This window comes from Erigeron canadensis, chromosome 4, assembly GCF_010389155.1.
Source record: "Erigeron canadensis isolate Cc75 chromosome 4, C_canadensis_v1, whole genome shotgun sequence".
In the NCBI taxonomy this organism is placed as follows: Eukaryota; Viridiplantae; Streptophyta; class Magnoliopsida; order Asterales; family Asteraceae; genus Erigeron; species Erigeron canadensis.
This window is the reverse complement of record NC_057764.1, coordinates 5,858,361-5,872,156: the sequence shown is the minus strand read 5'-3', so window position 1 is coordinate 5,872,156 and position 13,796 is coordinate 5,858,361. Positions and strand designations below refer to the sequence as shown.

At 31.2% G+C, this 13,796-nt stretch overlaps 2 protein-coding genes across 3 annotated transcripts; both read right to left on the bottom strand.

Moving 5' to 3' along the window:
• Window positions 1-471: 471 nt before the first annotated feature.
• LOC122595223 (rac-like GTP-binding protein 5) lies at window positions 472-4,480 on the bottom strand. Of its 2 annotated transcripts, none has more exons than XM_043767559.1 (8): window positions 4,373-4,480; window positions 4,070-4,243; window positions 3,402-3,489; window positions 3,137-3,246; window positions 2,412-2,475; window positions 1,632-1,696; window positions 1,455-1,520; window positions 472-856 (listed from the first exon to the last, which is right to left on the bottom strand). In XM_043767559.1, exons 2-8 carry the CDS (start codon window positions 4,166-4,168, stop codon window positions 752-754), a joined length of 597 nt encoding a protein of 198 aa, XP_043623494.1. In that variant the 5' UTR covers window positions 4,169-4,243; window positions 4,373-4,480; the 3' UTR covers window positions 472-751. The 2 variants fall into 2 exon arrangements, with proteins under 2 accessions (XP_043623494.1, XP_043623495.1); XM_043767560.1 differs by having other exon boundaries at window positions 4,070-4,185; window positions 4,373-4,478.
• Window positions 4,481-9,079: 4,599 nt separating this feature from the next.
• LOC122598465 (protein MCM10 homolog) lies at window positions 9,080-13,402 on the bottom strand. The gene is made up of 11 exons (XM_043771059.1): window positions 13,217-13,402; window positions 12,106-12,289; window positions 11,588-11,662; window positions 11,258-11,498; window positions 11,062-11,165; window positions 10,664-10,697; window positions 10,525-10,571; window positions 9,936-10,073; window positions 9,601-9,665; window positions 9,464-9,512; window positions 9,080-9,373 (listed from the first exon to the last, which is right to left on the bottom strand). Exons 1-11 carry the CDS (start codon window positions 13,332-13,334, stop codon window positions 9,208-9,210), a joined length of 1,221 nt encoding a protein of 406 aa, XP_043626994.1. The 5' UTR covers window positions 13,335-13,402; the 3' UTR covers window positions 9,080-9,207.
• Between the last annotated feature and the right edge of the window lie 394 nt (window positions 13,403-13,796).

The following is a 13,796-nucleotide window of genomic DNA, read 5'->3' as shown; positions in this document are numbered from 1 at the left end:
GATTTATGGCTTGGAATCTGGGATTTGTTGATTTAGGGTTTCAAATTGGGGGAAATTCGATTTGGGGGAAACCATAAGTGTATATTGATATGTATATATGTACACATGGATAAGTCATTTTAAATGACTTGGCAATTTCAAATTAAAAAAAAATGAAATGACCAACTAAATACTGGACACGTAAGCAGTAGGCCCACAAAAGTAATATTAACCATTTCAACGCCTTTTAAAAGCAATTTTTTTTGTACGAGCCTCACAATAACAAAAATGTCAAAGTACGAGCCTTTTCCGTGCAATTAGCCTTTTTTTTCCCCTAACATTCCATTGGTACTGTCTGGGCATAAGAGTGACAATCATACAAACTCACATGCATTTTCTTTGAATGCCCTGTGAGGCGAAATTAAAACATTTGCAAAGAAGGATGAATTTAAATATTTAATAATAAAACATTGGTAACTGAAATTTAACAAATAATTAAAGGTTACAAGAACCAAATCAAATCAATTTCACCCCAAACAAAGAAAACTACAAATATCCAAAATAGTCTCAACTATTTGGTGTTAAAATCAAAATATACATACATATGACCTTACAAACACCTCTGATTTACTTCATATTTTTAGCTGTTTTCTTGAGACAGAAGAAAACCAAAAGTGAGCATTTATCAGATACGTTTTAGTAGTAGAGGAAGGGTAATTAGCGCTACACGGTTGATTTCCCTGATCGTTCAAGCTATAAATCATTTGCGAAGTCACAATATCGAGCATGCCTTTTGACCCTTTCGCTTCTTTTTCTTCTTTTGCTTTGGGGGCTGCAGAACCACTTTAATGGCAGCATCAAAAACAGCCTTCACATTCTGTAAAAACCATAGAAAAGTTGTAGCCATGATAATATTCTTCCGATAACTTGAAAAAGGATACGCAGTTAGAAACTATTCTAGTTGGGAGTAATCAAATGAAGGGTCTACACAATTACTATTTAAAAAGTACAGTATTGGTATTTTCAAGACCAGTAGCAGATTTTGACTATAACAGCCACACAGCTTCGTTAAACTTCAAATGAATCATTTCGTCAATTTTTTTTTTTTTTACAGAAACGGCTTTTGCACAACATATGTCGAGCTAAAATGCTTGAAATTACAAAAAAACTAAAATTTGAGAAAAAGTGATGTTTAGGTAACCGTTTGGCTTTGCTTACAGTGAATTTATATCGCATAAAACCTTAAAATATTCTACTAAGATAACTAGATTAATATAGAGATAACATAATTTCTGCAAATATACTAGATAACATAACATTTAATATAGAAATATATAATTTGAAATAAAGTGTTATTCAAGCTGCTTCAATCTGTTTAGACCCTTACAAACATTACTTGTTCCAGCCCATTACCCAACTTGCACATTTTGCCCCATCTAATTGATAACATATGATATGCAGTAATAACATGTTACCTGCTGTGTTTTTGAGCTACACTCAATATAAGCAGGGGCACCAATTAGCTTCTTCAGCTCCTCTCCCTATCAAAATAGAAATGATATGAAAATGGAAACTCATTAGAAAAAAAATTAAAACAAATTCAACTTTATGTATGATGGAAATGAATATAAGAAAGAAGCAGTAGGGTCTACCTGAGCTGTTGTGATTGGAACTGCGCCAGGATGGTCTACAAAGAACTGCTTGTCATCACGAAGATCTACAAATAACATTCTTTATTCGTCAATTAAAAAAAATGTCTTTATTCGTCATTTATGATTATAAGCTCAGATGAAGAGAGCAAAAGAAAAAAAAAAACTCGACATGGTTACTGCTTTTAATGGCAATATATCAAAAGTAACAGTAGAATTTGGCTAAAAGTACTGGCTTCAATTACGGCAACTTTGTTTAACGGTATCTAAGATATAACCTTTTCGTCCAATGATACTGTGGCAATCTTCATTCTCACATGTTCTATAGAGGTTCCAATATCTCTTCTCAAGAATTTTCAAATTAGAATTACATGTTTGCCCATTGATGATGTTTGTTTAAGTCTACAAGGTCTCCCTTGTTCGACACTATTAAAGGTGTAGCAACTATTTATAGTCGATGCTTTCTGGAACCATGTGCAGGGGTAAACGTTCTACGAGATCGACACTATTAAAGGTGTAGCAACTATTTATAGTCCGTTGCATTCTAGAACCATGTGCCGGGGTAAACGTTAAGGGTTCTACGAGAATTGGGACATAACCAGTTTAATCATTTACCAAAAAGTCCCACTTATATATATATATATATATATGGAATGTAATTGATAAAGGACGAATATGTTCTCCCATATATAAAGATGGATCAGACAATGAATTCTAAATAAAAGAGTAGTAAATAGCATGACTGAAGTAAATCAGATGTAAGGATAGCTGGACGAAGCTGACCTAGCTTTGTTCCAACAAGAATTATTGGAACACCGGGTGCATAATGCCTCAATTCAGGAATCCACTGCACAACACAACAAGCAAAACATAAGCGCACGAAAGTAGCAGATTTTCGTCTAAAATATCTTTCTGATGGAAATATAATGCATAAACAAAACTAATTTTTGATTGAAACTAGAAAATCACGGCACTCATAAAAACAAATATAAGTATCTTCATAGGAATCTATGATGAGATTTTTTAAAGAAACTTCATTTGATTCATTCATCATCTTTTTTGCTTATTCCATTCCGCAACATGCTTTTCGGATAGACACTAGGGGGGCATTTTCTTGTTTGTTTAGCCTAGGTATCCGACCCGCTTTGCAAACTGAGTAATTTCAGGGCAACCACTTTGCAGGTAGTGCGGAGTCATCACATGTGAACCTTTGTGGCCACAAGGTGTATGTATTTAAAATAGATTGACATAATTTCATTACTATAAAACTGAAACAAAATTCAATAATTGGGTCGGTCAGAGGACATTAGTTATTCATAAAAACTATTGAACTTAGCCCAACTAACAAAACCAATATAATCTAAAATATTTCTTTCAATGTGACTGTACATGGAATTCCACACGAACAATTTTTGCGCACATATATATATACGTCATTGTAAACTTAGTCATGAATTGATTCTTTTTAAGCAGCAGTATGTAGAAGATGTATGCATTTACAAAATCACCTTTTTAGAGACGTTCTCATAGCTTGCCTTGCTAATGAGAGAAAACGCCAGTATAAAGACATCAGCACCACGATAACTCAAAGGTCTCAATCTATTGTAATCTTCTTGCCCTGACACAAGCAATAACATTGTTCCAACCAACAAAAACAACTTATGGATAGAACTACCAATCAATCATTGCGCAAATTTCGGTAAAAATTTACATTTTTCACATGGGTACTCCAAACATTCGTGTAATAACTACAGAGCATTTACACATACAAACCTGCGGTATCCCACAACCCAAGATTAACGGTGCTTCCATCGACTACCACATTTGCACTAAAATTGTCGAAAACAGTTGGTACGTAATCCTGTCAACATAAAGTACAATTGCACAAAACTGTAAGAGTGAATGTATTTTGGTGAAAAAACATATTTAAATAATTTGCCACATTTTCCTTTTCCATGTTTCAAAAGAAGAAAAAAAAAGAGTAAAACAATGACTTTAATTTTGTAAAGTAGATCAACATGCCCAAATATGAATATGTTTGAATAGTCAAAATAAAAAAAAAAATAAAAATCAAATTGAGGATAAAAAGTAATAAATTTAAATAGATATAAAGAAAACTAAAAAATCTTATAGTAGTGACTTTGTCACATATAAAAAAATATATTATAATTCTTAATGAAGCATTAAAAAAAAAATACAATTTCGATTTGGGGAAGAACAACAAAACATATTGATAAACAATAAATAGGGAAAAAAGAGAAAAAAATAATAATAATAATAATAACCAAGTTTTTGGGTGTGTCATTATATTAAGAAAATGGCAAATTCAAGAACTTTTATAACATAAGATTCCAAAAAAAAAAAAAAAAAAAAAAGCATAAATGTAATTTAAATAATAATTATAGAAAAATGAAAGAAAGAAAGAAAGAGTAGACATATACAGTGGGGAAAGTGTTGCTGGTGTAAGAAATAAGCATACAAGTCTTTCCAACAGCCCCATCACCAACTGTCACACACTTTATGAATCTTGATGCACTCATTTTCCTTCTTCAAAACCCTAAAGATGGATTGATTGGTTGGTTGGTTTCACATGTAATAATAATACAATTACAAAACTGAAAAAAAAAAAAAAAAAAAAACACAAGAAACTAAATTAGTATATGGGCATTTAATTTAATTGGTTGAATTTGTTTTGTGAAGAAAAAAGAAAGAAGATTAAAATGGGGGAGAGACTAGTGACTGACCTTGTTTGAAGAAGAATAGAAATGGGAGAGAGAGAGATTGGGTTTTGTGGAAAGAGAAAGGGAAAGAGAGAGGAGTAGGTTTGTTGGGGTTGGGGGACAGGTAATAGGTATAACAATATATCAATATTTTCTATGTCTATATGGTGTACTGTATATTTTATTTTATGTATATTTTTATATTGAAATTATTCATTTAGAATTTACTTCATTTTAATTTATTTATTATTTATATTTTTTATCTTAAAGTTCCTACCTTTAATTCTAAGTTTTCCCTCTCTAACATATTTGATTTTTCTCACTGGAAATCTTGAATGGAAATGTAAACATGTAATGTTTCTTTTCCCTTTTTGTTTTAGCTTTTGTATTCTCAAAAGATTAAATTTTAGTTTTATAATTATAATAGAAATTGTGTAGTTGTTTTTTTAATACTTAATAATTTGGTGTAATTAAGGTGCATTTAATAGTTTTACATTTATAATTTATTTTAAGCACAATATTCCCTTAAGAGGTTCAGAATAATAGTAATCTTGGAATGTAACAAACTTTAAACGAATGTGTATAGTATGAAATAACTAAAGTTGTGTGTATTGTATGTAAACAACTCGAAATAATGTTTACTGTATGTAAGAAAATGTATTCAACCAATTAAAATCTAATAAGTGACACCTCTATATGGTTGTCACGTAAGTTTTCTTATAACAATAAACATTTTTTTGAGTTGTTTACATACAATACACACAACTTTAGTTATTTCTATTATAGACATTCGTCCAAAGTTTGTTACATTCCAATATACGTTTCCATAATAGTAAACATCATACTACTAAGATATAATAGAAAGAAAGAAAAAAAGAAATTGCTTAGGGTCATCTTGTGTGATTTTAGATATAATATTTTAACTAATTTTAAATTTTCACATTTTGACCAATGATATCACGATTTTAAAGCATCCATAATGGTATTGATTTTCATGAATAGCTTTTTAACAAGGGAAATTTGAATAATCAGTATCATTTGTTGGGTTAATTCATAACTACGATTTTTACTTTAATTATGTGTGTTTTAGTACTCGTGACAAGCAACTTCCCAAAATGTATTTTTATCCGTATTTTTCCACCTTTTAGACGCCTATAGCTACAAATTCCAATCACTTCACAAAACAAAACCCATCACATTTCACTTAATCCAGGATATCTCCCCTTCGTTTGAATCCACTGCCATCGAACCCCTCTTTCTTCCTCTTTAAATTTGCGAAACTATGCATTGATATAGCTACTGTTATATGCAAAGTTGCGGAAATCGTTAGACGCTCTAAAGTCGGCTGACTAGTGAGCTGTGAGTATTCGGTTCAGTATGGTAAGTACTCGGGAGGTCAAAGCGGCCAATTCGGAAAATACTTAGATTAATCAGACGATTCGGTACCTTGCCTTATAATGAGTACTAAGCGAGTACTCGGATTGACTCAATGAGTTTTACAATAGTGGTTATATGTTATATTGATATATGATGTATAATAAGACATCTTAACATTGTTATGAAAGTGGTAGTTTGTATTTATGTAAATATTAAGATGCAAATAATTACCTTTTAAACTTAAAAGAAAAAGAGTTTTCACAATAATGGACTGACACACATTGGTCTTTATAACTGTCGTCTATAACTTGATCCAAATTTTTGTTTTTACAGTACTAAATTTAAAAGATCGTTTTATTCTTTTAAGATCTTGACCCGTATTACTTCGTAGATAGTAGATAGATTCTAGATAGAATGAAAGTTCAAAATGCGCATTGGACCCTTTACTATAAATTGGCTTGATTGATGTCACGGTGGTCCTTTATTTTGATCCATTTACTCCAAATGACTCGCAGAGCAACAATTAATACTTGGGGATGGGTTATTCAATATTTCTCATCATGTTCTCTGGCAATTGGTGTAGGTAGACAAGTGGTCAAGTTTAAAGATCAACTAAATTACCTCCTACTTTGGTTGTTCATACTTAAAGTGTATTACACATGTTGGTTTTGGCCTATGATTTATGTTCCCTCTTAGCTTGGTCTTTGAGATCAAGTTTTTAAAGGAACCGGTGTAACTCGACTTGGATAAGTATCTTACAAGAACTTTATCATTAGTATCCTAAAAGAAATAATTTTAACTCGCTATATTTATTAAACCTTATTTCAACCATCAAACACCCTTTAAATCTCTCTTTCTAACCAACTTAAGGGACCTTTATTTATTTGGGTATGATCACAAAACAAACAAAATACAAAAAGTAAAAGTGGGATGATTTCTTAAGGGTTTAGTTAAGTAGTTGTTGAAGTGTAAAGTGACACTCAATCATCATCAAGCTATTTGTTCATATTCATAATTTGGAATCATTAGTCCCAAAATATGACATCTTTGCATTTCTACCTCAAACCAAACATTTGCCCTACTAACTTTTAGGATGCCAAACCGTATAACACAATGTTATCATTCGGATTCATCTAGAATCTTCCATTTTATATAATACATAAAGCTTTGTACAAATAGTTGACCTTTCATGTAAGTATAGTTTTATTGCTTGACATTTGTTCCTTCTATGCATCTATGTTATTCATAAAGTATAAATAAAATAAAATAATGTATATTTGACCATTGAATTAATCTAGATTATTATACAAAATAACAATTAAACGTAGTGTAAAGAAACAACTTCATAATTATATCATGTCCGATCAAGTAGTGCACAATAATACGTTTATGGTATGTCATTATAATTGGTACCAACCACTAATTAACGATCTTAATTTTTTTTAGTGACAATAATATACTTGGGCTAATATTAACTTTTATGTGCATATTAATAAAATGTCACATGTCATATCTCATGCGCATATTAGTTTTTCAACAACCATGACGACATTAAATCACCACATTGGATTACATGTTGTTACAATTTCGTTATCCGACCATAAACTAAATTGAAACAATTAAGAATTGTGCTTGCTATACATCACTTTCTTTTATCGTTTACCATCAGACATATTTCACAATATTATACATACACTCTAAAATACATTTGATGGTGCATAGATCATTACTCTTCGCTTTTACTTTGAAAAACCGGACCACATGACCAACGTGTATCTTTGTTATCAATAGATATTCATGGATAAACTACAAAACCCGACTAAAAAGTAAACTGGAGATATATGTTTTTTATAATTTGACAAAACCTACTTTAACTACGTACGTATGTTCATAGAAGATATATATATCTATAAATTAACAAAGTATATATTACGACTAGGACGTGTGTTACATATTCATCTTTCTGCTTCAGTGTATATATCAATCTTTTTAGAGAAAACATCATTGTATATGGTCATCTTTTTGAGGTAATTCTAGATATAAGTTTTTTGACTCAGAAGGTACATTCATATGCAATTCTAGATATATAATTCTAGATGTTGATACTGATGTTGATAAAAAGCACAAGATTCCAATTCACAATCACAAGATAGATTTAACTACCATGTGCATGGATCATCAATACTGACGTTGATAATTCTGTTCTTTGTGTTTTCCTACAAATGAGAAAAGTTTTTTTTTTTTTTTCCCTTTTCTTTGACACAATTAAAATAAGGGAAAATGTTATATACCGCAAACATTAGCACCCTGAATGTGAGGTGAAACAACAGATAACCATTTGTTGTTAACAGCATATTAGACAACCCTTTAAAATAATTTATTAAATTGAAAAGTAGTTATATAAGAGGCAGCTCTTCACAACTAACACGTGTTTATACTACTCGTATTTGTATCTGATATCTTTTGTTTTCTCGCATCCGAGGTCGTCGAGCTAATTGGCATGGTCCAACGATTCATGTTGACCTCGGGATGATTTTAGAGTTTATCTCTTGTAAGTGTTGTATCTCTAGTTGTATCTTTGTGTCTTTGTACTTTATAACATCTAGCATCTTGCTAACTTGTTTTATTAATAATATTTTCAGTCGTTCAAATTAAAAAAAAATAAAATAAAAAACATTATGACGATCCATATATGTAGTTTATAAACCTCTTGGTTTTGATACACAATATGATTTAGCAGCAAAACTTGTTGCCCTTTTGCCTCCTATTTCCATGTAAAATATTCATCAACGGATATGAATATGCAACTAACAATTATCGATAAACTTTGTTTTTAATTAAGCACACGGCTGAAAGATAAACTGGAAATAAAACATACGAAGATAGTATGCTTCAAAATACAACTGATATTGCAACTACAATAGTCATTGAAGTAATCATTCCTTATTGATATTGAAACGATCAGTGTTCTTTGATTAATCTATGCTTCAAGATTTGTGTCTATTTGGTTTGTGTTCTCTATGTAATGTTTGTTGTCTAACTTGCTTGCATTAAAAGTTGTTTGTGAACTGAGTTGAGAACAAAGAGTTACCAGAATCATTGGTTGGATGTTTATGGCATACTTTGAGTCAAGGTGGCTGAAATGGATATGGTCACACAATGGTCTAGGCAATGAGGTAACAAGTTTCAGCTCAAACATGTGCTTTATAAATTTGGAAATAAAACAATTAATGTAGATCAATTAGGCATATTTTCTTTATCAGAATCGGATTAGTTAAGTAGAAGTTGATTCACCTCTAAAGAGAAGACATAATCATGAACAATTATCAAACAGAAACTTTTTAAGCACAAAAAGAATGCAAATTAAAATTTGCAGTTTTATCAGCTCCAACGATACAAAAACTTCATGTTGGATCTCTTGTTCTCCAATGGACTACAATACTTGATAATAAGCTTTTGAAATACCATGTATAAATAAAGACTTAAAACTCATCATCTGAACTAATAAGTTCTAACTCAACCATCTTGCCTGAACCTTGTTTGACTTTTTCTGCAGACGTTTGACCTTTCTCAATTTTTACTCTCTTTGCATTAACTTGTTGACTTGTTTTGACTTCAGGCATGTTTGACCCCACAACCGATGATTTTCTTTTGTATCCTCAAACCAAACAACTAATCAGAAAGACGCCAACTTTCTAAATCAAAGAGCACAAAAATGAAGGGATTGCAACTTCTTACCTTTTATCTGAGCTCTTATTTGGTTGGTTAAGACTTGCATTTGGTTTCCCTGTTGGTGAAAGTGAGTTTATAGGTTGATAATACGATCCGCAAACATATAAAATTTAATAGCACAAGAAATGTAAAAAACTTTATACCTGCAACTTCAGATAGAAATCTTATGCCTTGCGAGTAAGCATTATTTGTCACATTTCCTGCATTACTAACAAAGTTATACCAAATTTAAATCAGGCAGTGACCAAGAAGCGCAAGTATGGACTTTTTTATACTATTTTTTCAAAATGTCAGTCCGTTTTTCAGCAGAATCAGATACAAGATTTTTATAAGTTAAACACGACGATAATAAGAATCAGGAATTCAGGATGCACTAAAATAACAGCCTTTTATATTCGTCTGACATTATTATGCTTTTCAAATGGCATAGCCAAGAAACTTCAGAATTTTATGAAAGCTAAGATTCCATATACAATACCTTAACGCCTTTCGTAATCCCTCCACGGACAGAACTTTCTTTGGCTGTCCAGGCTTTGCTACATTTTTCTGGTTGTCAACCATGTAGATGCCTTCTGATTGCATTTTATCTCTGAAGTTGAAGGCTGTCCTTAGATTCCTGAACCATGTAGTAAACCTATTAAAAACTTCATTTACTATCTTGTGGCACCCATCAAATAGAACCCACCATTGCAACTTCATTTAACCACACATCATATACAATATATCGGGGAAAAATTGAAATGTTGAAAGATTGGGATGTTTAGATGTGCGATTTGAGTAAGTTTCAGCTTCTGGGCAATCTTTTGCTTATGGTTATCTGATTATTTAAGGGTCAATAAATAACTTCCATACTAGCTGCAACAAAATAGATTATCAAAAGGTAGAATATAATCACATATCTACCTTACGTTCATCTATTATATCTATATCCAGACACAATATCCTACACATATTACGATTTACGACATCCTATAACGGTAATTTGATATCAAGTAGTCACCTACAAGAAGCGCATGCAAACACCTCCTTATATGAATAAAAAGAAAGATGGGAATGTGTTATCATACCCTCCCATGAACTCCGCTCTTTTACTTGAATATTTTTCTGATGCATTCTGTGGTCAAATCATAAAAATTTCAATATCAATGATAATATGTTCCCATAAATAGTATAAGCAAAAGATATCAAAACAAAATGAATCAGTACCTTTTTATGGGACTTGCAGTATATTCCCGAACGCCTAGAGCACATCCAACAATAATAAATATTAGGCAATGGATGTAACAGTAGTGAAGCTAGAGTACCAAAACAAAATCTATTGTATAGGTTCCCTCTTTTGTAGCTATAAGAATTCTATTATAAAGTTAGTACATAAAGTTAGAGCCTAGAGACTATCGATATTTAGCACAAAAGGGGCTTACATATATAAAACATAAAACACGTATGTGTGTCCATGTTCATATTATCCATCTTTTAAATGTTATTACTTATGATTATTTAATTTGAATGAATAACTGAATGTAAAGTGTTATCATCTACAAGTGTACCAGAAATATAAAGTATATGACTACTATTCATGACAGCAAGAAATGTAAGACACGTACTTGTTGATAACTAATGAACAAGACTTGCAGCGTCCAAAATCGGCAGAAGTTCCCATTTTTAACATTTGTGGAGCAGAAAAAACAGTCAAAGTAAACCCTTCTTTCTGAAAAGAAAACATAGATAAAGGTCAATATCTGTCATGTTGTAGCACAGAAACTAATAACAAAATCTTGCTAACACTTCAAATAGTAATACCGATTTTGGGTTCATCCTGGCATTGCAATTAAAGAGGGCATATACTGTTCCAACTTCTTCATTGCAGTTCTTCTGATAGGCATTTCCAAACAAGAAAAGAGAAATGGTTTTCTCATTTAAACACCCTATCTCCCATATCGAGTAGGGCTTTCCTGTAGTACTCATCCTTTTTTCACCCTTTCCACATAAAACTCCCGCAGTTGCCCAACAACCAGAAAGTGTATCCCCTGATATAAGATTCCTAAAAATTAACACGAAGGTTATGACTTATAATACTATTGGGTATATCGAAAGTCAATGATAAGAATATTAAAGGAATGCTAAGAGTACTTTATTGTTGATAAGCGAACAAAACGAATATCTGCAAAGCGATCACTCAATTCTTCCCGTGACACCAACTGGTTCCTGAAAAAAAAAAAATAGCACATGAACTTAACCATGGTGTATGTACGATGTATCTGTCTAACCATATAAATGATGAGCTAACTGGTAGAACCTAATGAGGTCAGATTCCAAGAAACTTGTTAATTGATAGGAACTACATCAAGAATTATTTGTTTGGTAAGCTTCAAAAGATCATAACTTTTAGTTTGTATGAAGTGAGGGGTTGCAACAAACACAGATAAAGGTCCTAAATTCTTACATAAATCACATTTTAATAGGGATTTCTGTCGATTACACAAAATCTTAGGTTAAAAAGAATGCTTCTTTTCTGCATCAAATGCACAATAGCGTGCCTTTTAAAAGTCGTCGTAAGCCGAGACACATGAGCTCTACACAAACATATGTACAAGATTTATACGGAAACACATGTTCATTTTTTGAAACAAGAAGTACTAGTCACCTACCGGATTCTCAAACCCGAGAACTTTTCAACATTCTCATCATTATTTGAGGTCTTCCCACGGCTAGAAATGGGATTCTTCTTGGAGGTTTCAGGCTTGTAATCAAGACAATCTTCAACAGCAGTCCTGAAGACAGACATGTTTGCTTGTCCCCTCTGCCTGGTTGATCCATCATCAGATAGGTATCCTGTACATATATATATATATATATATATATTTTAAACTCTCAAATTCTTAATTCATAATTAACTAACACATAAATTAGTAATAAGTGTTCTCTTATATCTCCAAATAAACCCACTTTGACTCTCAGAATCACACTCACATTTAGACTTAACACTATAACTTTTTCTGTTTAAAGATAAGTACCTGGTAATGTAATAACCTATGCACGAATGTTTATGTTATGTAATGAACTACCTATATGTTTATTGTATGTAATGAACTTTCAAATCTTAGTCATTGGATGTATCCGGGTATATGTGGCAACTATCTAAGCTGCCACTTGTACGCTTTTGATTGGTCGAATACATCCAATAACCTAGATTTGAAAGTTCATTACATACAATAAACATTTATGTAGTTCATTACACAACATAAACATTTGTGTATAGTTCATTACATTCCTAGGTACTTATCCCTTTTTTTAATACTTATTTAAGTTATAATAATTAACATATACTGAATATATATATATATATATATATATATTCAATGCATCAAAATGTAATTTTTAAGTGTTCTCATTTGTTCTCATTTTAATTTCTTTCTCATTTGATTGTCACCCTATATATATATATATATATATATATGTATATATATATAGGGGCAACAAGTCCGTTCAATCCATGTAGTGTAAACTTTTCCTAAATATGTTGTAAACTTTTATTGGTGTCACAGGTCAAAAAAAATAAATATGGATACTGGTCAATATAGCTAACTCTAAAATTTTGAAAGATTTTCCTATAAATGTACTCTAAACTCTTAAAACCCGCTAAAAAATAATAACAATCTGGACACTTCAAATTTAATTAGGTTCCGTCAATATAATAATAATTATTATTATTATCTATATATATATACATAATAATAATAGTAGAAGTAAAAGGAGTACCTGGAGGGGAAGAAGGCGGGGTTTCGAGAACCCGATCATCAAGCGAAAGAAGAAGATCCAAGTCATCACAGTCTTCTTGTTGTTCTGTTGTTGTTCTTCTCGTTGTTGTTGCTGACATATTTTTTTTTTATTTTTATGATTATTATTATTGGGTGTTGATAATATTGTCTGTGTTTGATTGTAGTGTTTTTGGTGTCCAAAATCCAGATTCTTTGATATGTTAATCTATTTTTGGAGGGAGTTTTAGAATGGAAAACCAATTTCCCCCCAAATTGTTTTTTTTTGGGTTTGAAATTTAATTTGTAGTTTGCTTCTTTCAACTCTTTTTTTCTTTTTTCTTTTATTTTCTTACATTTTTCCCTCTAATTTTAACTTAATATCTTGTTTTTAAATATAAAAACAAAAAATCACTCCTTACTCTTTATAAAATGACCAGAGGTCTTTCTGAAATTCAATTTTAATAGCCAAATTACAAAGAATTATTTAGGAAATAATTTGTACCCACAAATGATATTTTTTTTACTTCTAGATTATGAAATTATTGATATAAAACATCAGACTATATGTTGGGATTTATCAT